This window comes from Sinohyriopsis cumingii, chromosome 3 (assembly GCF_028554795.1).
Source record: "Sinohyriopsis cumingii isolate HCF-2022 chromosome 3, ASM2855479v2, whole genome shotgun sequence".
NCBI lineage: Eukaryota > Metazoa > Mollusca > Bivalvia > Unionida > Unionidae > Sinohyriopsis > Sinohyriopsis cumingii.
The window spans coordinates 80,881,231-80,907,470 of record NC_142963.1 but is presented as its reverse complement, the minus strand read 5'-3'; the positions used below and the strand labels follow the sequence as shown (position 1 = coordinate 80,907,470).

General features: G+C 37.8%; 1 protein-coding gene and 1 long non-coding RNA gene across 3 annotated transcripts in view; both read right to left on the bottom strand.

The window, feature by feature from the left end:
• The window catches only part of LOC149803185 (uncharacterized), a 495,629-nt gene that overhangs the window by 357,293 nt on the left and 112,096 nt on the right, over nucleotides 1-26,240 (bottom strand). The gene's annotated exons all lie outside the window — the stretch shown is intronic.
• Nucleotides 1-26,240, bottom strand: part of LOC149803187 (mitotic spindle assembly checkpoint protein MAD1-like) — a 94,725-nt gene that overhangs the window by 56,941 nt on the left and 11,544 nt on the right. For both annotated transcript variants that reach the window (XM_089952804.1, XM_089952805.1), the window contains exons 3-6: nucleotides 25,775-25,932; nucleotides 6,842-7,024; nucleotides 4,755-4,879; nucleotides 3,724-3,805 (exon numbers count right to left, since the gene is read on the bottom strand). In XM_089952804.1, the coding sequence (XP_089808930.1) occupies nucleotides 3,724-3,805; nucleotides 4,755-4,879; nucleotides 6,842-7,024; nucleotides 25,775-25,932 (548 nt within the window). The remainder of the gene's footprint in view (nucleotides 1-3,723; nucleotides 3,806-4,754; nucleotides 4,880-6,841; nucleotides 7,025-25,774; nucleotides 25,933-26,240) is intronic.

Genomic DNA, 26,240 nt, shown 5'->3' with positions numbered 1-26,240 from the left:
TCCCTACATAAATCAAACTTTCACAGCACAATTAATGTGTTCCAGTCACACTGGAAAATGCAAAAATCCATCAGATTCCATCACTATTATTTAAGTTTGGTACTGACTTCCTTTGAAGAAAAGTTCTTTGTTGTTATTGAAAGATTTAGTCAACTTTCTTTGATGAAGGGTGCATGCGCTAATGAAGTCACCGCTAAAGGACAGCTTTGGAGAACCAAACAAATGCCCATTTCTTATTGTGGCGGCAACATCAAATAATTGTATTGCATGATTGAGACGTATTTTTTCCATTTGCTGAGTACATTTTCATAACAGTCAGTGCTTCATGGGCAATGTTTCCTTCGAAATTTCAGCAAACTATTTTATCTGGGTACATTTTTAAAAAGGAATTGGCTGTCGTTTAGACAATTCTAGTTACTGCCCCTCTATGCCTATTGAATAAACCAATAAGTAAGACATATTTATTTATTTTTTTACATTTGTGGTAACAGCGTGATGCTGCCTTCCATGCATGCATCTGAAAATTAACAAAGGGTCAATGGAAGATAGAGATGCAGGTGTTCTGAAGACAGGGATTATTACAGAAAATGTGAGTGTTCTGAGGGACTTAATTCTGAGTGAAAAGTAGAGGAATTTTACTTACCATCCACATACAAATGCCAGTCTTTGTAAATATATTAATTAGTAGCGAGCGGCCAAAAATCCGATGAAAGATAGATTATGAGACAATGCCTCATCTGGTTGATCTCCGTTATCAGAAATGTCAACAACAAAAAGGCGGATATTTCACAACATACAGAACTCATGCTAGATATCAAGATAAGCAGATTATGATATAACAATGTACTGTTTAGATGGTCTGTCAATATGGACAAAGAATTTGTTTATGTAACAATAGATAAATTTCAGTGCATTTTATATCCAGTTTGTGGCTTCCTTTCATGGGGCCTCTGAATTTCTGCACTCGAAACCAATGGTTGTATATAAAAGTTTACACAGCCAACAATGTCGCCAATAAAAAAAAAACACTTGGCATGTTTTGCAGCCAATAAGGAAAAACAATCCAAGTTTGTGACATCGGCAAAGATCTACGCGATCCCAGAAAAAAATACTTTTCGTGTACGAGAAAAATACATATAAAATTTCAGAAGCCAAGCCACAATCGTCTTGTATTATTCATATGCGATTTCTTCCCCAAAATGATAACTGAATGTAAGCTGCATCATCAAAATGACTTAGATGTGTAATACTTTAGTTGACAAGTACAGTGCCCAAACAGTTCTCTGCTGAAACTAAACACTAATAACACGTACAATAACAAACAGTAAGATAAATGCACAAATATGAATAAATACACTGGAATTCATAAAAATGTAGTATATACCATATAAAAAAAACATTTTGATTTACTTTACCATGGAAATGCAACATGGATATTTGAAATTTCAGTCGAAGATAAAAATGGATTCAATCGAGGGTATCTTTACAGCATGACAGCAAAAGCAAAAACTGGTTTATAACGATGACAACCAAGCAGTAAAAATAGTTAACTTGTAAGAGTTATTTCCCTTTATCTCTATAATGTATAAACAGAAAGATAGATTATTTACCTCTTTCCAGGAAGGTTGGATCTGGCGGTAACAGATAAATTTATCCTAATGTAATATGATCAGGTAATGTATCTGATGGAGAAGTATATACACTTTCAGACTTAACAGAAGTACTGCTGCTAAAATAATAAAACAGTATCATGGTTTTCACTGGTTTTGTGATTTAACGCATTGTCGTTTCAAGATAGCACTAGCATTAAACGAGCTCTCCGGTCTTTTTTTTCAGTATGAACTTGTAACCAATCAGAATTGAGCAAATGACACCAGACGTATGGGATGCAATTAAAACTAAACAAGGGCAATATATTCTGAGAGTGACAATATGTATTTCACATTTTTTTTATAAAGTGCATTCTCCATGAAAAAATACACTCAATACTTTTTTGTATCACTTGGCATGCATTTTGGGAAATCATTAATGAGGTGGGGTTCACAACTTCATGTCCTAGATGCAAACCTGTAACAGAGTCTTTATGTTTATGTTGACAATACTAAAATATAATATCTTAACATGTTTATGAAAAGAATACTTAATGATATACGCTCAAAGACTTCATATCTGAAAAAGGCTTTGATAGTGAAATAGTGACCACACACTGCACCTCATTAGTCATGGCTTCAATCCTTTTTCACCAGAAAATGTGTGGGTCCGAGCTCATCACAAACACCACTTCATAATTCAACTGGCACCACTGAGTGTATTTAGTGTTCAAAACTGAAGTGTACATCAGAATAGCTAAAGCAAATATATGACATGGAGAAAAAAGAACCAGAACAAATACTGCATCATGGTCCAACACTGCAGACAAAATCCAGAAAAAGTAGAGAGAAAAAAAAACACACACATACCTCATTCCACATACTTTATGTTAATTACAACTTATGGCTGTTCCATTTAAACATACATGGTACCCACGGAAGCCTGTTTTTTTTAAGTATATGCCTGGGTACTTTGATTGCACAGAGTTCAAATTAAAATGGTAAGAAAATTATAAATTGCATCTATGAGTGAGTACCCCACATTAAAAGTGCCTTTCCTGGATCCCATGTATGTTTTATTGAAACAGCCCTTAGCATTTAAACATAGGATCAGGGATCAACCAAAAAGACTTACATTTTGCCTTTGACGTATTTTTTTCAGTTGTGGAAGCTTTTATCCCATGAAACCTATCTATAAAGGACACTGGAAAGACCTCAAAATATTGTTTATCATCACGGGCAAATGTTCTTTGTAACAAAGTGAAATATACAAAAACATGAATAGGTTATTCAGAGCAAAGGAAATTGGAGCAAAATGCATTGGGGGACATCCATTTAGTATGTACGCAAAAATCTGGAAAAGCTTGACCCCTCTCCCCTCCCAAGACACATGCATACTTTTTTACACACACTCCACCTGCATATGTACACTTGATGCACACACCCCACCCCCAAATTCTATAGAACGGCCTATATTTAATCCACGCAGAAACAATCAAGGATTAATAATTTTAATGTGTTTAATAAAACTGATAGTCCACCCAACACTGAATGTCTGGCTGCATCAAAGAAATAAGCTGCGTAACTTTAAAAAGTTTGTCTAGTGTCTGCTATAATTCAAACGCCGTCAAACAGGTTACATATTAGACAAATTATTATCGAGGTTTAAAACACCCCCATTTCCTATGCATACATACATTAACAACAGAACCCCCCCCATACACAAGCCTATGCATCTGGGTTACTGACCCTCACCCCTCCACGAGTATGTACTAAATAGATCGCCCCTTGCCCAAAAACACACACAATAGCTGAGTGCAGCTAATCCATTGGTGAGATTTGCTTTGCAGCCTTTTGGCCATAAGTCTGGCACACTAACCACCAGTGCCAAGTCTCCTGCCCCATTAGTGGTCTGCAGGATGGTGCATCAGGCCTGTTCTATCCTTAATCCCTGAGCCTGCATGGAGGAAGAACAAGTTCACACATTTTGTGCTTTATAGGTAGCTGTCATATATACTGAAGTCTCGGTTAAGTTAGGTTTCTTTTATTAAAAAATGTTATGCAACAGTTTTCACAGAATTTAAATGTCTGAAAACCAAGTTTATGTTATGTGCTATGTTAATGTTTCCATTACCTTGACCTTCTGTTCTGCTTGTGCTGCTTTGTTTTTGTAATCTTCCAACTCTTTTAAATGATTTTCATGGTCTGATGAATGCCTACAAACATAAATTAGAACCAGAAATGTGTGAATATAATATGAATGACCTAGATAAAGAACCTAACACTGACCAAAATACAAAATTTAACTAAAATGTGATGGACAGATATATGGTTAGTCAGATATATGTTTAGATGGAGAAGGGTTGCATAAAAACAAACATTATTCACCTCACATAAATTGATACTGACTGCTCACAACTTTATTAGATGATACTATGGTTGAGAAAGATGTCATTACATTTTATCAAAGTCATAACTTCCTAAGCATCCCAATTTTGCTTCACTTCATTATACTATACTGCCATTTTATTGCATTAAATCTGTACTTTCCAATGTTCCATTAGGTATTTTACTGTTTCAAATGAAATCTATAAAACTCACTTCATAATTCCAATCTTCTGCCTTACATGGTTCACAAACAATAGAAATTAATCAATTAATAACATTATTACCTGAAATAATCATTCATATAAGATCATGTAATTCCATTATTTTCATGAAGCCAAATTAGTTCAACACATAATCCAATGGTCCTAGGTTCAGTACCCATCAAGGCCAGCCCAGTTTGTCCTTGGGAAAGAAACATAGTTCCCATTTCCTCAGCATAACATGGCCAGTAAGGTATTAAATGTGCAATTAAAAAAAAAATCACCACCAAATAAATTTCTTTATTTCCATATCTCCAAAACTTTAAAGGTGAATATTGGTCTTTGAAATGTCTACAGTCTTTTTGAAGTACAATTAAAAGAGCTATATAGGAAGATACCAAAAGTATCGGTCATGTCGTTGAAAAAGGTCAGTGCCAATGTAACTTTTTTTTAAAACAAGTTTTTTTCAGGAAGTTGATAATCTCAATTCCACATGAAGCAAGTGTCCAATCAATAGGAATGTTCACCATCTTTGCCAGAGTAAGTGGCTTACCACATCAGGTACAAACTAGTTTACCTCAACTGAAGCAGGAGTTGTGATTTGGTATCATCTAGTTCTTGCTGACAAATGTTCAGTTCCTCTGTAGTTCTCACCAGCTCATTTTTCACTCCTGTCAGTTTTTCCCATGCTTTCTTTTTGGCCTACAAGAACAAGGAGGATTTTAAATTATAAGCAAATAGTAAGAAAGTTAAAATCTTACATTTTTTTATATACTGTTATCTGCATAAAAAGAGTGAAAGAATTATCCATCCAAGGAACACATCTCACCTGCAGAAAGCCCTAAGATATAAAATGTTGTACAACTTTAATGAACTGTATAAACTATTCTTGACATATTTTGAAAACAATAATCTCTGCCACTTGCAAATAGAAAAAATAATAACTATGTCTCATTAAAGGACTTAAGGAAAGAAATAATTCTGCCTCAGGCTTTATAGCTTCACCTTGAAACTAAAGTTCTATACCTCACCATGGACAATCGCCACGCATATAATTATAGCTTTTCACACCCCCACCCCACCTTTGCCTAGCCAAGATCCCTTTATCCTTTTCTGGACTGTGACCAAGGAGTAGCAACCCCAAATCATGTATATATATGATATCATGTAGCAAGTTGTGTTAAATAGAATATATGCAAAAATTTAATGGAATTGCAATTTTATGTATTTGACCTATGACCCATCCAAGGAACCCAAGCCAAGAGAGCCAAAAGCTAAACACCTTTAGTAGATGGTTAAAGTTTGGTAAATTTTCATCCAGCAATTAAGGACATAGAGTTATAGAGTTATTCACAGACAGATGAATGAAGGGTATTACTACAAGTTTTGGTTTGATTTTGTGGGATTTAATGCCATTTATTTCACCAAATGATGGGTTGTAAATGGCAGCCAGTATATTTGGTGGAGGCAACTGGCAAGCTTTCTCACATATTCATATTGGTTGAACCGAGACTGAAACACATGTGAACAGAGGTAAGATCTGTAAAGGCAGAAGCGGGCCTAACATCACTCGCCTAGCTGGCATCTGCCTAATAGCCAAATGTAACAGCAGTTGGCCAAGAAATCTGAGCAAGTATGATGCTATTTGTTTAAATTTATTCTACTATTATATTATTTCTCCATTTATTCAGCTATATTTTATCACACATAAACTTTCATTGTAAAATAACTGAAAGGCCTTTATGCATGAAAAGCTTGCTTTCAATTCTGATCAAGTTATCTTGAACAAGATTTTGATATTAATTAAAAGAAAGTTGCTTCAATGTTGTCGTTATTTTACTTTCAATAACAGTGGCCAAATCTGATGAAAGATGGGCATAATTTGTACAAATTGGAGTCCTTTATAATTTTGGCATATTCTAATTAGCAGTTTTTGAAAATATGTATTTTAAAGGCTTTTCTATGTACTTTGTTGAATGGCAGCTATATCTGATGGTGGAATGACAACATTTGTTCAAATCTGAATACCATTCATGCCAGATTACTCTCTACTCAGTTTAAAAGAAATTGGAAAAGTGGTTTTTGAAAGCTGAAAACAGCACATTTTAAATGGTGATGGACAAATAATGATGGTTGATACATGCCAGACATAGGACTATAAGTTTGCCTGGACTCTAGTTATGGCCAAGTGAGCTAAAAACATAAATAGATTAGAAGGCCTTCGAATTTTTTGTATTTGTTCTAGTTACTTAAACAGAGTTCACAGTCAAGAAAAGTATGCATCTGTGTTTGCATAAGTGACAGGTTCAATCTTCAAGAAAAATAACAATGAAAAGGGTAATGGATTTCTCTACATATTTCCTTGAGTACATTATGTTACGGATTATGAAACAGTCATGTTTCTGAGTAAGAGAATGAAGCAGCATGTTGCTCAATATACACACAGAGAACTCTATGCCAGACACTACTGCATTACTGATGGCAGGAATTGTCTTACATGGTTTGAAAAGAACCTGAACCAAAGAAACTGAAGAAAAAAATCTTTCAGAAACAAACTATTTCAACAGAAAATTATGAACTGCATTACAAAATTTTGAGAATTGTAACCTATTTACATTAGAAATGGGGTCTATTTTGGAGCACTAAGGACTAAAACTTCACAACCTCTTGTAATTCTTGTTCCAGTTGCATCTTCTCTTTCCGTGTGATATTTATTTTCTCTTCATAAGAGGCCTTTCTCCTTTCTAACTCTCTCTGACATTCCAACAGTTCTTCTCGTGTCTGTTTTTCTTTATCAGCCATATACTGAAGCTGTGCTTTCATCTCAACAACTTTCTCCACCTCTTGCTGAAATTAAGAAACCACAATCTCCACTTGAGTTTGCATATCACCAGCATTTGCAAAAACTGAAATGTAAAGTTTTTCTAAAATAATAATACAAATAAAAAAAGCTCAAACAGACTTTTCATGCTTTCAATTATAAGATGCAACAAGCAATGTCCTTTGGTTAATGTTAAGACAAAGATCAACTTACATTAGCAAATTTAAAACTATCCCTTGACCAATGTCAACTCTTTAACTTCACTGCCAATGCCAAGGGTATCATCATCATAAGCAAGGGCAGACAATCTGCTACATCCCTTTTTCACTAGTGGCTGCCTGCAACAAGATTTCCCAATCACCAATAACACCATGTAACAATCGTCTACAAATCAAAGAAAGTGTCTATTTTTGCTGATCAATAAATGACTGCCCGGAAGAGGCCCTTGGGCTCTTTCAAATGGCATGCAACATCAAGTGAAATAGGAAATCTTATTGCAAGTAGCCACAGGTGATATGAAAGCATTGCAAATGTTTTCCCTATGACTTGAAAAGATTCTTAGTGTGCGCTGTATTGCATGGTCTAACAAATCAACAATACCTAATAATCATCCTGTATCCTCATGGTATAGTCAATTTATATTTCAATTGTTAGTATCACAGGTGTGACATTGTCACTATCTGATATAACGTGGTCAAAGAGATCAATATCTTTGTAATGTTGGTGTTATGCTTAATAGTAAAGGAAGCATCAGCAGCAATATCACTATCACTGGTAATCACACTGGTTTGATCACTAAATTTTACCTTAATCAGAACATGCACAATAAATCACACTGATCAGAGACATTACAATTATTTCACTCTCACTCTATATATATATATATATATATATATATATATATATATATATATATATATATATATATATATATATATATATATATATATATAATGGAATTATACATAAATGTTTGTGCATTATGTATGAATGAAAGTGTGCTCAAGATTCATTGCTCCATGCAGAGTTAATCAAGGGTAGTTTATTTTTAGCCAAAGCTAATTAGAAAAACTCTGGTTCACCCATTGCTGAACACACAAAGTGCCTGCAGCAAGAAATACAATTACCTCAAGTTCTCTTGCTGTGGATTTTTGCCACAACCAGGGTTATTTGGAAAGCAAATGGTCATAGTCTTATTACCATATTAGTTTTGTCAGGAAGATGTCCACTTTACTGAAGAATATTCAGTCGTAGAGGCATGTGAACTATGAAACTGCATTAATGCTTGCTATCTATATTATGCAATCAAATTGTATTATTTATGATGTTTCAGAATTTATTCTAATTTATATGGAGGGTCATACCTAGGTCACAAAACTGCATGTTATCAAATAGAGTATAGTCTGTTTCAAGTGAGCCATTTTTGTAACTGAACAAACAAAAAGACTGAATTGTTTGCTGCATTCTTTAGAGGGTGACTAATGTTAGAGTTCTTATAATTCTGCGAGATTATTCTGGTCAAACAGATTTATGTATGAACTTGGTTATTATAATAATAATCTCTGTACAGTAGTTCTGTTGGAATGATTTCAAGTGTAACAAACCCAATTCATGTGCATGCATGCATAATACAGTGGTCCCCCTCTTATACGGCCACCCTTCTGCACTGGAAAAGTGGCCTTATAAGACCAGTGGCCTTTCCAGAGGGGGACTAAATTTTTTGTGAGAAGTATATGTAATGTACGTAATAAGAAAGCTACATACATCAAAGAATTTAATATCTTCATTTAATATCTTCATTTAAAAGTAACATTATTATTAAAAGGTTCTTCTTGTTATAATAATAGACTTATTTTCATCTGAATATACATTAATAGTTCTTATTCTTGATGTAAGCTTGATATGTGAACAGGTATTGCTGTCATGCACATTGCAAAACCATTAAAAAATGTCATTTAAATCTTGGTACATACATAATTCTCTTTCCATTTGCTCCATTTTCCCACTGCTGCTGAATAACCTCCTTATCGGTTATTATGTTAATTATTTGAGTCTTTTCAACATAAAATTGTTTTATTCGAGTCTATTCTACATACAATTGTTCGGCAAGTCCCCCCTCCCCACCTCCCCTGATGTCGTAGAGTAGAATAACTGACTTTCTTCTAAAATAATAGTCGCCAATTATGTGATGACATGTTAATGTTTGGTAATGATTTATTCGGATGTTGCTAACTGTAAGTGATTTAATTATGCAGACGAAACTTTTGTTAATTGGACAAAATGCATTCTTTGTAAATGAAGCCATAATGTGATTTTTCGGTCTTTGTCTGGTACTCTGTTTTGTTCAAGCTTAATTTCTGTGTGTGTGTGTTAATACACAAAATCTATTTTTAGCCTATGCTGACCCTGTTATGATCTTGACAATTATGTCTGGTTGTAATCATCAAAGAGAAGAACTCAACAGATGTGTGAAGTCCAAAACTCTATCATAACATCGTTAAGCCCATTTCCTGTAAACGTTGGCTTTTATAGACAATGATACAATATTAATCTTACTGTTACATGTACTTTAGTCAACACTTTTTTCAGTAACTGAATCTTGACATTGGGAGACATGTATCAATGGTAGAGATAATCTGATTACTTACCTCGATATGAATTAATTATAGGCTCTGTGTATGTTTGAAATGGCCACTCGTGAGGGGAATATTTTACATTTTTGTACTAATATGCTGGCTGCTGGTTGTGTTTGTGGGGTGGCCATTCTTGAGGGGTACTTTTGAATACAAACTCATCAGTGCCAAGGAATTCAGGCTGTAAGAAGCGGGTGGCCACTGGTCAGGGGGGCCATTCAAGAGGGGGACCACTGTATATATTACTGTATTCATAGTCAACCATGTTTGTATTTATAGTTATTTGTGTAAAAGGTGCCCATGGAGGGGTAGTACCTCTGGTGTGGATAGCAGTCATGCTCTCTTGGGGGTAGTTAGTCCACCTTTGGTCCCCACTTGGCACTCAGCTCTCACATGTGACTACAAGAAGCTGTAGCATGCGCAGCAGCCCTACCACGGGCAATGGCTTTGACTGGACGGCTAAACCAGGTTGAGGGTAATCGATGGTTTTCAAACCCTTGGTGAGTCAGGGCATGTCACTCATTGCATGTGAGGACTAGACCCGGCAGACTGTGCAGAGGAACCACCAGCTAGTCAACGGGCAGGAAGGTGGACCCAGCAAAGCGATATGGAGAGCTAAGAACAGGGCAAGACATGTAGGATGCCTTGGTCATCCACTCCATCCAGTCTCCATTCCAGCCATCTTGACTACATCTTGCCACTGGACAAATTGGAGCCAGGACGAGAGTGAGGCTGACAAAGCGCAACTCTCCCACACTTTAATCCAACTCATGTGCAAGTCATTTATGTCACCACCCATGCCCAAGGCCTGCAGCAATGGGCGAGCTGCGATGCGGCAGGTGTGGATGCACTGGCAGCCACAGTGGCGGACCTGCATGCAGGCGGCTCAGGCCATAGGGTCATCTTCCACTGACCTGATGCGGAAATGGATGCAGGCATCCGTCTGAGCAACTAAGCAGACCTCTTTAGAATAGCATTGCTTACCTCTGTAGCCTGAGTAAGGGGCTAGAAAAAGGTGCCCTAAAAAAAGCCTGCTTCAACTACCCTGACCAGCTTAACATGGCTGGTGAGAATCCCATTCTTGTGGTCAAAACACAATTAAAAATTTGAAAGGTTCCACTCACTCTTGGTGCGTGGAACATATGCACCCTATTGGATCGTGCAGAGGCTGTCAGACCAGAGAGAAGAACTGCCCTGATTGCAAGAGAATTTGCTCGCTACAAGATAGAGATAGCAGCCCTGAGTGAAACTCGCTTCACCAATGAGTGCCAGTTGACTGAAGTTGGAGCAGCTGAAACCTTTTTCTGAAGTGGACATGGCATCGATGATCGTCATGAGTCTGGAGTTGGTTTCGCTGTCAAGTCGAGTTTGGTGAATAAGCTCTCCATCTTACCAAAGGGAATTAATGAATGGCTAATAATGCTGAAGCTACCCTTACATGGAAAAAAGCAAGCCACACTCATTAGTGCTTATGCACCAGTCAAGACCAACTCGGAGGAAGCCAAAAGACAAGTTCTACCAGGATCTGGAAGCTCTAATTGCTTCAGTACCAAAGTTAGATAAGCTGATCATTCTTGATGAGTTTAATCCCAGAGTTGGCACTGACCACATCTTGTGGGAGGGAGTTACTGGTAGACATGGCATTGGCAGCTGCAGCAGCAATGGACATCTGCTCTTGAGGATGTGCGCAACATATGATCTCCTGATTACAAACACCATCTTTCGTCTGCCTAACCGTAATAAAACAACTTGGATGCATCCATGGTCTAAACATTGGCATCTGACAGACTACATCTTAGTCTGTAGGAATGACAGGCAGGATGTCCATGTGACCAAGGCCATGTTGTTGTTGTTGTTGCTGTTGTAGGGTTTAACGCCATTTTTCAGCACATGATAGGCTATACATGGCGACCAGTATTAATGGTGGAGGAAGAACCCGGGAAAACCCCGGAAAGAACCACCGACCCATGAGAAGCTACTGGCAAGCTTTCTCACATACCCACATTGGCTGAATACGAGGTGAGATGGCAGTGATCCGTAACGGAGAGAGCTTTAGACCACTCGGCCACTCGGGGCCCCTACCAAGGTCATGTATGGTGCTGACTGCTGGACAGACCACAGGCTACTGATTTCCAAGATGAATCTTAGAATTCAACCTCCCAGATGTCCACAGGGAATTAAACGTCCCAAAGGGACTCAGTGTCTCCAGGCTGAACATCTGCAACACTGAGCAAGCTCTGTCTGAAGCTCTGACAAGCCAGATGGAAACCACAGACTCTGATACCAACGACGTAGAAAAATGCTGGGCAGCGTTCAAATATCTGGTGGACTCTACTGCATCTGAAACCCTAGGCATCACTGTGCAAAAGCACCAAGACTGGTTTGATAAGAACTGTGAAGAAATACAGTCCCTGCTATAGGAGAAGCATTGTCTCCATCGTGTGTACAACATCGACCCCAAATCCACTGCAAAGAAAGATGCCTTCAGCAGAGTCCCCAAGCTGTGTAGAGGAAACTGTACATGATGCAGGACACAAGGCAGAGCCGAAAGGCTGATGCTTTATTCAGTCCTTTGCAAACAGATATGACATGAAGAATTTCTATAGTGCTCTTCATGATGCTTATGACTCAGTTGCTCAGTAACATCAGGCATAGCCCCACTCCTGAGTTCCAATGGCAGCACTCTCATAACCAAGAAGGAGAAGATTCTGGATCGCTGGGTGGAACACTTTGACGGTATTCTCAACAGACCCTCTTCAATTAACGATGAAGCAATCAACCATCTACACCAGGTGGAGATCAATGAGAGATTGGCTGACCCTCCAACAGTGCTGGAAACTCTTAAGTCCATTGAGCTCCTGTCTAGTGGGAAAGCTCAAGGAGCAAAATCCATCAAAGCTGAGACAAGTATGGTGGGTCTAAGCTAGTGGAAAGACTAACAGATGCTCTGTGGGATGTGGAAGCAGAAATGCATACCCCAGGAATTCAAAGATGTATCCATCATCCACATTTACAAATGCAAGGTAATCGCCAATCCTGCGACAACCATAGAGGAATCTCTCTATTCTGCATCGCAGGCAAGGTCCTCACCAGGCTACTACTGAACAGACTCACAGAGCACCTTGATCATGGCCTAATGCCAGAAAGTCAGTGTGGCTTCAGAAAGGATAGGGGTACCATTGACATGATCTTTGCTGCCAGGCAGATGCAAGAAAAGTGTCTTGAACAAAATGTCCAGCTATACACCACCTTCGTGGACCTAACTAAGGCATTCAACACTGTCAGCTGGGAAGGCCTTTGGAAGAACATGGCCAAATTTGGATGTCCAGAAGTCTTCACTGAAATGATGAGGCATTTTCATGATGGCATGCTTGCCAGAGTCCAGGACCTGGGTAACTATTCCAAACCCTTTGCAGTTATGAATAGTGTGAAACAAGGATGCGTCTTAGCCCCCCACTCTCTTCAGCCTCATGTTCTCCACAATGTTGATGGATGCTTTTAAGGACATTGACGTGGGAGCAGGTCTCCAATACCATCTGGATGTGAAGTTCTTCAACCTGAGGAGGCCTCAAACCAAAACCAAAGTCCAAGTTGAGAACATTTGCAACCTTCTGTTTGCAGATGACTGTGTCCTCAACACCAGCACTGAGGCAGGCATGTAACATAACATGAACATTTTTTCCACAGTATGCATCAACTTCAGACTCACCATCTCTACCAGCAAGCCCAAAGTTCTACATCAACCAGCTCCTGGAAAAGATTACCTGGAACCATCCATCACTGTCAATGGACAAAAGCTTAATAATGTAGACAGGTTCACAGCACCCTCTCACAAGCAGTCCACATAGACGATGAGGTCAACACCAGGACTGCCAAAGCCAGCGTAGCATTTGGCAGACTCTGCTCAAATGTCTGGGACATGAAAGGCATCAAGCTTGCCACCAAACTTTAAATCTACACAGCAGATGTTGTCCCCTCCCTCCTCTATGCTTGTGAGACCCGGACTTTGTATAGCTGCCATGTTAAAAAACTGAACCACTTCTATATGAGCTCCCTGAGAAAACTACTGAAAATCAGATGGCAGGACAAGGTACTGAACACAGAGGTGCTCACTCAGGTTGGCATAACAAGCATCCACACCATGCTGTGCATGGCACAACTCTGATGGGCTGGCCATGTTGTCTGCATGCCAGTAGAACACCATCCTAAGAAGGTCTTCTATGGACAGCTACAGCAGGGCATGAGATTTCACAATGGTAAAAAAAAAAGAGGTACAAGGACACTGTCAAGGCCTTGCTGAAGAACTTAGGGATTGATCCTGTCAGCTGGGAGAGTGTCGCTGCTGATCGATCCGCTTGGTGCAATCAAGTCAATGCCGGTGGACGTAGCTGAGAAATGTGAACTGCGCAAACCCAGGAACAGCAGTTCTGCAACTCCCAGTCAGCAACCTGTACATCCATGTCCCCACTGCAACAGACTCTTCCAGTCCCGGATCAGGTCAGACTGATCAGACGTCTCCAGACATACACCCAGTGAATCGACGACATTAAATGGTCCTCATCGACACTGATGGAACATCATCATCATCATTTGTAGTTAAGACTGTCTCAAGTACTACAATTATATTTTATACTGTTTAAGTCACAGAACTCTAGGGAGTTGTGTAACCCATTTACTGGGGTTAACGTTGATGAAGGATGGGAGGACAGTCTTAATTTACTCATAGTGATAAATCAAAGCTTCGGGACCAATGGGTCTGTAAGGAATGAGGATGCTCTTGAGAGATCCTCCAGCAAACTGGGAGGGACTGACCATGCATGGTGGATCCTTGACTATTCAATTATGATCATCACATTGATGCCAAGAGATACACATGTTCCATTTTTTAATAATTACCTTATTCACCATGTATGTTGGGACACGATAAAATAATTATTTTTTTTCCTGTCCCAGAACTTATGGTGAAACATTTTTTTCACTTTGGTCATATGTCCCAAGACTTAAGAAACGAAATAAATTTGTATTGCATTTGTGTTCCCCCCCCCACAACTGCACGTCGTAATAAAATAGATAAATAAAACGCTTAATTGATAATAAAAAGAAAGAAACTAACCTTGTGTTGTTATCATTTATTCCTTTTTTCAACATGAGCATTAAAGAATAAAATATTTCCACGAAATCCGTATAAGTAGCGTAGGCTTCCATACTGTAGCGTGTATCAATTATGTTCGATATCACACACCATGTTGTTCATTGACATGAACACTGAGAAACAATTGTGTGTGGTTGTGCTCAAAGGTTTGAACGTTATCCAACTGAAAACTGCAGCCAACAAAATCGCATACAAGAGGGAAATAGTCAACTGATTTCTTGACGCCATTCACGCATGACATGGTGTTGGGTGCAAAATAATCAAGATTGAATTATATCCAGGTCTACTGTATGACAATATCTTGCACACAAAAAATCATCATTTGAAAACACATTCACTTGAGTGCAAGTGACAGTCTTTTCACCAGCTAGGGTTACATAATTATCCTTACTATACCAAGCACATATAAGCCCTGGTGGTGAATAAACACGACTGGCAGCAAGCAGTTAACTCCTTCTTTGAACCTACTGACAGGACATCAAAGACAAAAGGTTATTTTTATTACAAAGCAGGCGATCTCAGAAGCCGACCCTGGTTACTTTATTTTGTAAAGGATATCATTACAAAGGTTATTTTATTGCAAAGCAAGCCGACATCGGAAGTTGACTATGGATTCTGTGAAGTGAGCCGATTTTTTTTTTTTTTTTTTTTGAATATACAAAGACGGATGAGATATGGAAGCATACTTGGGTTCCTTTTCAACTGTATTCACAGGAATTGTGAAAATAAATTGAAACAATGGAACAAATTTTAAAGTGACACAATATAGTGCTTGTGCACAGATGTTGATGACCCAGCATCACCCAGAATATTTGGAGAAAATAAAATCAAGTGATGAATTCGTTAAGGCCAGAAGTGAACTATACTGTATGCCAGTATCTCGCATATAAAAATCATTATTTTAAAACACATTCACTTGAGTGCAAGTGACAATCTTTTCGCCAGCGCAGGTTACATAAGAATCATTAATATTTACCCGCAGACATCAGTGCACCTTTGTATTAATTATTACTAAAGATGCCAAGCACATATAAGCCCTGGTGGTAAATAAACACAACTGGCAGCCAGCAGTAAACTTCTTTGAACTTGCCGACAGGGCATCATAGACAAAGGTTATTTTTATTACAAAGCAAACAGACGCTGAAAGCAGACTTTGGACTCGGAAGCTGAATTTTTTTTAAAGGATATCAATACAAAGGTTATTTTATTGCAAAGCAAGCTGACCTCAGATGCCGACTACTGGATTCTTTTAAGTGTGCCGATTTATTTTTTTAGCTTTGAGTATACAAAGATGGCCGAGATATGGAAGCTAACTTTGGTTCCTATTCAACAGTATTCACAAAAAGTTTGACAATAAAGTAAAACAATGGAACAGTTTTTAAAGTTGCACAATATAGTGATTCATGCGCGAACATCGATGACCAAGCATCATCCAGAAGATTTGGAGAAAATAAGATCACGTGATGAATTCATGATGGCCAGAAGAGAAACAGATCATTTCGCCAACAATATGATCATTAACATGGATGAAACTCTAGTGTACTTTGATCGCATTCCTGGATGGACTGACGATAAGATGAGCATCAAAAGTGTGAGAATTAGCAAGACTAGTGCAGATTTGAAAAAAAAATCTTCCTTTTGTTCTTGCAGTTTCCACTTCAGGTGGTGTGTTGCCTCCAACAATTTTTCACAGTATAAGAAAGTTTAAAAAAGTATTCATGTACCAAAATAATAGACCGTACATGTGCAGGAGAAGGGTTGTGTTGATGAGATGCTGCTGCAGTGGATTAAAGAGTTTTGTCTCAAGTACACTTTTATATTTAAAAAATAAAATTTCAGTTGGATTGCAATTTCCAACATGTAATTTTCGAATGATTTAAAAGGTGTCCCACAACTTACGACTCGAAAAAAATGATGTGTCCCAGAACATACAGTGCACAAAAAAATTACTTTTAAAATTAATTTATGGTGTCCCAACAAATACGGTGTCCCAACATATGCGGTAAATATGGTAGGTCATATGTTCTGAGACTTAAGAAATGAAATAAATTTGTACTGCGTCTGTGCTTGCCCCCCCCACTGCACGTTGCAATAAAATAGATAAATACTTAACTGATAATAAAAAGAAAGAAACTAATCTTGTATCGTTATCATTTATTCCTTTTTTCAACATGAGCTCTAAAGAATAAAATATATCCACGAAATCCGTATATGTAGCGTATGCTTCCATAATGAAGGGTATCAATTATGTCCAATAACACACACCACATCGTTCATTGATGTGAACACTGAGAAACAAATTGTGTGTGGTTGTGCTCAAAGGTTTGAACATGTTATCCAACTGAAAACTGGATCCCACAAACTCACAAACAAGAGAGAAATAAATCAACCAATATCTTGAAGATTCCATTCATGCATGACAGCATTTATGTGCAAAATAATCAAGACTGAATTATATCCAGGTCTACTATATGACAGTATCTCACAAATAAAAATCATTATTTGAAAACACATTCACTTGAGTGTAAGTGACAATCTTTCCACTAGCTCGGGTTACAAAAGTATCCTATTTACCCATAGACATCAATGATCCTTTGTATTAAGTGTAACCACAGATGCCAAGCACATAAAAGGCATGGTGGTTAATAAAAAACTGGCAGCGAGCAGTAAACTCCTTCTTTGAACCTACCGACAGGACATCAAAGTCAAAAGGTTATTTTTATTACAGCCAATTTTGGTTACTTTTTTTAGTAAAGGATATCAATACAAAGGATATTTTATTGCAAAGCAAGCCGACATCAGAAGCCGACTATGGTTGTTTGAAGTGTGCTGTTTTTTTTTTTTGAGTATACAAAGACAGCCAAGATATGGAAACTTTGTTTCCTTTTCACCAGTAATCACAGAAATGTTGAAAATAAAGTGAAACTATGGAAAAAAAATTAAATTGGCACAATACAGTATTCGTGCATGGATGTCGATGACCAAGCATCACCCAGAATATTTCAAGAAAATAAAATCATGTGACGAATTTGTGAACAAGAGGAAATAATTAACTGATCTACTGAAGACAACTGCCATTCACACATGACACAGTGTAAGGTGCAAAATAACCAAGACTGAGTTATATCTAGATCTACCATATGACAGTATCTCACAAATAAAAATCATTATTTGAAAACACATTCACTTGAATGTAAGTAACAATCTTTTCACCAGCACGGGTTACAAAAGTAGCATTACTATTTACCCACAGACATCAATGCTCTTTTGTATTAATTATAGCTGCAGAAGCCAAGCACACAGAAGCCCTGGTGGTTAATAAATACAACTGGCAGCCAGCAGTAAACTTCTTCCTTGAACTTATAGACAGGACATCAGAGACAAATGTTATTTTTATAACAATGCAAGCCGACCTTGGAAGCCAACTTTAGACTCTTTAATTCGTTTTTTTTAAAGGATATCAATACAATGATTAGTTTATTGCAAAGCAACCTGACATCAGAAGCCTACTAAGGATTCTTCTAAGTGTGCCGATTTTTTATTTTTTAATATACAAAGATGGCTGAGATATGGAAATTTTGTTTCCTTTTCACCAGTATTCAAGAAATTTTTGAAACTGAATTGAAACAATTTTTAAACTGACACAATATAGTTCTACGTGCATGAACATTGATGACCCAGTGACTCCCAGAAGGTTTGGATAAAATAAAATCATTTTGCCAACAATATGATCATTAACATAGGAGAAACTCTAGTGTATTTTGATCGCATTCCTGGACAGACTGACGATAAGATGATGGTCAAAAGTGTGAGAGTTAGCATGACTGGTGCAGATTTGGAAAAAAGAGGACATTAGTCCTTGCAGTTTCCACTTCAGGTGATGTGTTGCCTCTAACAAGAAAGCTAAAAAAAATATTCATGTACCAAAAGAATGGATCGTACATGTGCAGGAGAAGGGTTGTGTTGATGAGATGCTGCTGCAATGGATTAAAGAGTTTTATCTCAAGTACACAGTTTTATATTTTTTAAAATAAAATTTCAGTTGGAGTGCATTTTCTGAGAATGTAATTTTCAAATGATTTAAAAGGTGTTCCACAACTTACCACTCTAAAAAGTGATGTGTCCCAGAACATACAGTGCAAACAAAACTACTTTTAAAATTAATTTATGGTGTTCCAACATATATGGTAAATACTGTACTTATATCACTATGCAAGTAAAATCAATAATTCAGTATCGCTATATGAATGAAATTCTATCATACACACATCTTACTTGTGGATAAAGCATACATTATTTGTATTTTAGTCTAAATTTTATACACTGATCTCCCTTGGTGATAGAATCATATACTGTTCATATCTGTGTATAAATCATACACCTTGATAACACTTAGTGATAAAATAATATATGTGTACAAATTATAAACATTGATCATCCATGGTGTGAAATACATATATCAATCATATTTGTTTATAACTTCTAAGGGTTGATTCTCATTTGATTAATCATTTAAAACTGCTTGCACTGTCTTTGCTAAATCCAACCCCAGCCTGGGTTCATCCTGTTAAATTTCTGTGCATAAACAGGAAATGTCTATTATATAACCATTACTGTCAACTGGATTTTTTCCAAGCTCCTGGGAACTTGCCTCTAATTCATAACTTAGAATTTTGAGTTTGCAAGGTGCTAATTTACAGATAAGTTAACAAATCAGACAGAGAGAAAGGTTGTAATCAGTTTACTTCATGCTCCTATCTATGTACATATCTAAACTTACATTTAGATCCATTATTCTCAATCTGCCATAAACGTCTGACACTTTCATACTGTAGTCAGTGTCAAGATCAGTCTCACATTTTCTCTGCAATTATTGTCCTCCAATGCCCTGCTGACATTAGCTTTTGGGTCATATTTACGACAGTAAAAATAGTTTGACCATTCACAATGAGGCCATTTTCGGGATTGGTGTAATGTCGGCTGAACTGTCCAAAACATGATAAATAATTGCTAGCATTATCTAGATCTATAATTTCAATCTAATTTTGGATGCAAAAACCATGGATCTATTTTTGGCATAAATTAGCTAGAACTAGTGAAAAAACTAGAAAAGAGCTTGGTAAGAGAAAATGAGAGTCTAACCTCTGCTTTTGTGTTTGGCACATTGTCTTACTTCATAAGAATATATGTCATCATAGCTTTACTGGCTTTTGAGTGGTATTCCCTGCTTTGAAATTTCTTTTGTGTTTATTCACAGATGCATGCCTGACAATGTCACCTCTTCCACAACGATTAATTTTAAAGTCTTGTCAGTAAATCTTGCATAAAAAATGTGTAACAATGACCATTTCAAGAAGATGCTGTGAAGGAAAATTTTGTTACTGCATTTCACCGAAAACATCTGCCAATGATTTGACTTCAATGTCATTTTAAATGACTGGCTTAAGCACATGTGTCACCCAGGTCCATTAGTGCTTTCTGTTAATTCCAAAAACCATAAACAGTAAAAACTTGTGACATCAAAGAGGAAAATCATCGTAAAGACCAAGGAAACCTGGATTTTGAATGTAAAACTGGAACTGGTGGATTCAGAATAGGAGATCGGTTAAATCAGACAAGAGTGAAACAGTTGGCAGCTATGTGAAAGTCTATGCAAGGAGTATGAAGAGGCATTATCTCCCATAACACAAAAGATGGGTAGTTCTAAAGTAGCACACCAGAACTTGTACTGGGTCCTGTAGACAACCTTAAGATGTGTCCAGAGTAGAAGGAATTTTATTACAAAAATCAGATTCTCCAAGAATGGAAGCTGTTTTTGGCAATGAAAGCATTATAAGTGATAATTACACACCTTATCGAAACTGCATGCAGTTTAGGTCCACTGACAGAGCATGTATTTCACTGATTCAGCCTGCCATTTGTTAATACAGTGTAGAAGCAAGTATCATGGGAGAGGTGAACCAAGGACTCTCTTGAAAGCAGTTCAAATGGTGTCTTGTTCAGTCAGGTTAGTACTCATGAGAGATTTCATTAAGGGCAAAGAGCCAAGTCTTTGGATGTGTGTAAGCAAAACTGAACAAAAGATCTGATAGATTTTAGTTTTGTCCAGTATCCTCTCTTCCATGATGATGCAAGGTGTCAGAGATTGTAAAAAGATAGCCTTTAATTGTGATTGGTGCAAACTGTCTCTCATCAAGGTGTTAGTGATTGTGGAAAGATAGCCTTTAACTGTGACTGGTGACAACTGTTTTGTCCAGTATCCTCTCTTCCATGATGATGCAAGGTGTCAGTGATTGTGGAAAGACAGCCTTTAATTGTGATTGGTGCTAACTGTTTCTCATCAGAGAACGATAGTAGGAAGTTAGCTATCTGAGGTATTGATGCATGCAGTGATATAACGTTTTCTTCAACACACAACTTTCTGAAGATTTTCCATTTGCCTTTGTACACCTTTAAAATGGAGGGCAATCTCACTTGAGAGATTTTTCCACCACTGGTTGTGAGAACTGTTTCTTCCTGAGGGCATATTTAATAAGATCAGGATTTGCAGATTCAGTAACAATGGGTTTGGATAAAACACGTGCCATCGTGGATGCTTAAGCAGATTGAGGGACTATCTTGATCTTCCGGTAGATTTCTATTGCAAGACTGACAAGGTGATTGATGCATGATTTCTCCCATTTGAGTGAAGCAATCAGGAAGAGGCAAAACTCCATTTCTCTTGCTTTCAGTATCACCTTCAGAATCAGAGGTGATGGATGGTAAGTATATGCATCCAGGTCATTCCAATCTATTGAAAAAGCATCAAATGCCCAGGACTTTGTATCCATCACTGATGAGACAAAGGTTGGGAGTTCCAACTTGTAACAAATAAGTTCACCATTGATTGATCCCATCTGGCACATATTTGAGTCAAAATCAAGGGATCAAGAGACCATTCTGTTTGTATTAGTTGAGTATTCCAGGATGAGTCTGCTAATACATTTAGTGGCCTGGAATATAACAAACATGAACATTGACTTGCCACTGAAGACACTACCTTAGAAAATCCCAAACAAGAAACCAACAGCCTGGGGACTTTGGAAACTTGGTTCCACTTTGCCATTTGAGTGGAGTTGTCAGGCAACTTTTTTTCCAAATAGATTCTCCTGCCACCAATGAAAAGCTTTCAAAATGGCATTCATCTTAAGACGCCAATATTTAAAATGATGAGCCTGAAAAGGCCACACTCAAAGGCTTCAAAGCATGATGGAAGGAAGTGTGAAACCCAGCCCTCCATGTTCGTATCAGTACAGATTGTGATTTACAGAGGTTGTGTTGCAGAAAAATACCACATGTGAGTTAAATGAGGTTGCACCGTCTACTGATATAGAACCTCATATTTGTGCAGATTATGGGCAAAATATTGGCCTTGATTAGGCAAAAGAACCATATGTAACTGGTGCATAAATAAGCAACCTAGGGCTATGAGGTCCACTGCCACACTGAGCAAACCCAGCAGGTGAAGGAATTGTTAAGCAGGTAGATCTTCCTGTATAAGCAATGATGCCACCATTGTGCTGATTTCCAAGGCTCATTCCTGATGGAGACAAAATCTGTTTACTTAGTTTTAAAATCCATACTAGCTGAACAAAATGTTGAGATGGTATGAGGTCAGATTTGACTTTGTTGACAAGGAAACCAAAGTTGACAAGGAGATTAAGATGCCTTGCTCTAAGATATAACTCACCTGATGTTTTGTAGAATGTAGCTTGTAGCTGATGTTGCCATCACGGAGGTGGTTTGGAGATGGGCCATTTCCCACCCAGTCCATCAATCGAATGAAACCCCTGGGACTGATGCTGCGTCCAACTGAGAGTGCACTGAACTGGTAAAGTGTCTTTGTAGGCAAATTGCAGGAAGTTCCTGGAAGCCATGTGAATGGGGATGTGAAGATACTGTCTTTCAAGTAGACACTTATTGCATAGTCTCCCTCCTAGACAGCATTTAGAACCTGTTGTAGTGTTTTCATTGTGAACCAAGGGCCACAAATGAACTGACTGAGTGTGCATAGATCAATGACATGGCAAACAGTGCCATATTTGTAGCTGCAAGAACCCTGGAGGAGGTGTGTTGTAAGTGATATTGAGTCTCTCAGAAACCACTTGGTCATCGTGGCATATTTTGTCCCATTTGGCAGCGAAGAAATGGAGCCTTCCCACTGTGTTAAGAGCAATGTAATGATGTCATTTTTTTTTTAGATATGGTGAGAACTGCTGGTGAAAATCATTGCCCTCTCTCTACCTTTATCCACTTCTGCCAGAAAGAGCTTTAGTTTTTGATGTTTGTAGAATCTGAACTGCTTCTCGATGTTTTATGTCCTTTAGGGTACTCCTGCAAGCTTCCTGTTGATTACCTTGAAAATCCCTCCACTGTAGCTGAGACCACGAGGAAGGGAAATTGGTCTCATTGGTGGCATGTTTGTGAATTCTCATCAACCTCACCAATAAAAAAGAGATTAGATGATAAAGGGTGTGACAGTTTTGAGAACAGTGGAAGTTGAGAGCACTACAGCTCCTTCCGCCAGAGTATTTTGGGAAGCTCTGTCTGAGATGCATCCATTCTGGACATACTCCCACAGTTGTCCCATGAGAGTTATGGTGGCAGAAGATACACAGTGTTCTACCTGTTGAAAGATATTCAGAGATCTAACATAAAGCCCACAGCCATGACGTTGCACATCAATGGCTGTGTATCAATAATAGACTTCCAATCCATGTGTACAGAGAATGGATTTGTTAACACCAAAGTTATCAAAAGATGATATAATCAATTGGAAGACTGGTGTGTGGGACTTGTGGAACTGCTGACCAATGTTTGAAAGAAGGCATCTTTGTGAGAAATGAGCTGGTTGACACTTGGGTCATATAATTTATGTTATAAGCAGCATACAATGTCAGAAACACTCTCCAGTCATGACAAAACAGGGCCATCTTGGTTGGCATCACATTGTCTAGTTCTTCAGACCAGAACAGAGTACATGATACTGCTCCTTGCAGCAGGTTCTTAATTCTGATGGTAACTGAGACTGTTTGTTTGCTATCTCGCTCACCAGCAAGTGATATGGTGTTGAACCCTAACATACAAACTGATAACATCCTCATCATTCACAGTGTTTCTGCACCTATGCCTTTAGTACCCCCTATACTGCTGCCCATTGACTTCTTCTCCGTACAAGGCAAGTTTGGCATGTATTCATAGACTGGCTACCGGAGTAAGCTATATGTTTAGAGTGCTTGTCAGTCTGGTGTTACCCATGGTCTAAATATGTAGGCCAAAACAGAGGTGACAATATATACAGGTGTTGCACATCCTACTATATGCAGTGTTACACACTATGACAATTACCTGTAAAAAGGCGTATGTGACTCCCATATAGGAAGAGGATTAGCACATCACTAAGAATACTTAATGAATCAGAAGCTAAAACATCAATTCTAAAAAAAATTACCTGTAGAATAGACCAAATGACTGCCTATACCTATAAAATCACCAAGGTGTCACTTCTTGCAACTCTATGTGGATTCTATCACTAAACTATACACAGAAAACTTATCTATGCATATCTGACTGCAGCAGAAATAATATAGCAATATAATTTCTAAAGTACACACCATACATGAACATAAAAAATGCAATGAAGCATGAATTTGATACTTATGAATTGGATGCTATAATATCAATTGTAAGACAATGTTACCTGCAGAAAATGACAGCCTCTACAGGTAAAATCAATAGAGCATCACATATATACAGTCAAACCCGGTTATCTTGATTACGTCGGGGGTGTAAAAAAGATTGTCAACATAACCAGGTCAAAAGATATCAGGGTTTAGTTAACAAATGTACTGCAGAACAATGATTATGCATCTGAACCACCATAATTAGGAGTTTTGTTTCTAAAAACATATGGCATTTCTAATGCACAGTAAAATTAATAATTCAGTCATTGTTGTTGTTGTTCTAGGGTTTAACGCCATGTTTCAGCACAAGATAGGCTATACATGGCGGCCAGTAGAACTGGTGGAGGAAGAACCCTGGAAAACCCAGGGAAGAACCACCGACCCATGAGAAGCTACTGGCAGGCTTTCCCATGTACCCACGCTAGCCGAGCCTTGGACTCAAACCCATGCTGACAGAGGTGAAATGGCAGTGATCCAGAATGGTGAGCACTTTAGACCACTCGGCCACTCAGGGCCTAATTCAGTCATAAAAGGTTGCAGAGAAAGATTGGATGTCTTCTAAATGACATTAAGTAACAAGTCACAAATTTTTACAACACTTAAGATACTGTAAGAATGTCAGTAGTTTAAATTTCTTCTTATTTCTCTGTGAGTAGCCTCATCCCTTTGGTAGCCTCAGCAATTGTTTTCCCACGCTGACCAAAATCTAGGCCAAGTTAAGTACATGTACATGTAGAACTGTACTGGTTTTTTGTGTTGTTTTTAAGTTTTTTCTTTTGTTAGTGTTGACTTTAACTAGTAGCAAAATGTAATTGACCAAAACTGCGTGAAAATCGATCACTTTTGTTGATCATCAGAGGTTCCTTTACACCGGTATGCCAATTTTACTGACAAAATCTGCCTCTGTTCCAGAAAAAAAAGATGAGGCTGCTAGTATTCATGTACCAACAAACTGTAAAATGTGTTTCAACTGAAAAACATGGGATTTGGTGCCAAACCCTTTGTCATGGGTGATCACTCTAAGTGCTTGGCAGATAACTTTCAGCTTTAAATTATAAATATTTAGCCAGGGAGGGCTGGATTTGTGAGATAGGAGTTAGTTGTCCTAAAGTATTATGATCAGGAAACGTATTTGAAGAAGAAACTTCATATATTTGGTATGACTGGTAATCCACAAAACCATAGAACATTAAAACTTATTGGCATCAATCAAACCTCTATGTAGGATTGTGGAGATCTCATTTTAATCAGACTGTAGGTCTATAGTACCTCTCTTTCCATCTGCATCATCCCACAGTCCTTTTCAAGATCAATTTTCGCTCTCTTGTTGGCAGCTTGCAAGGAAGATAACTCTAACTTCAATTTGGTAATTTGACTCCTTAGAGCAATCATTTCAGCCTCCTTTGACTTGTTTTCCTTTTCTTTATCTGTCAGGAGAAGAAAAAAAACACTGTAGAGGTTCTCCTTGATGCAGAATTTTAATTTGAGTGGGTCTGACAATCAAAAGCTTGAATTAAAGAATACATGGTCAAATTTGCTCTTGGACACAAATGGTCCTCAAAGCCAGTGTAGGGTAAAATTTTCTTATAAATATTCAACAACTAAATGTTCTTCTAGTTAAAAAATGACTTTCAGTTTCACAATTTCATCCCAAACCAAGAAAAACTCTATGGACAGAATTAATGCGGAATGTTTTCATCAATATAAGCAGCAGAAGAGGAAGCATCTGGGAAAC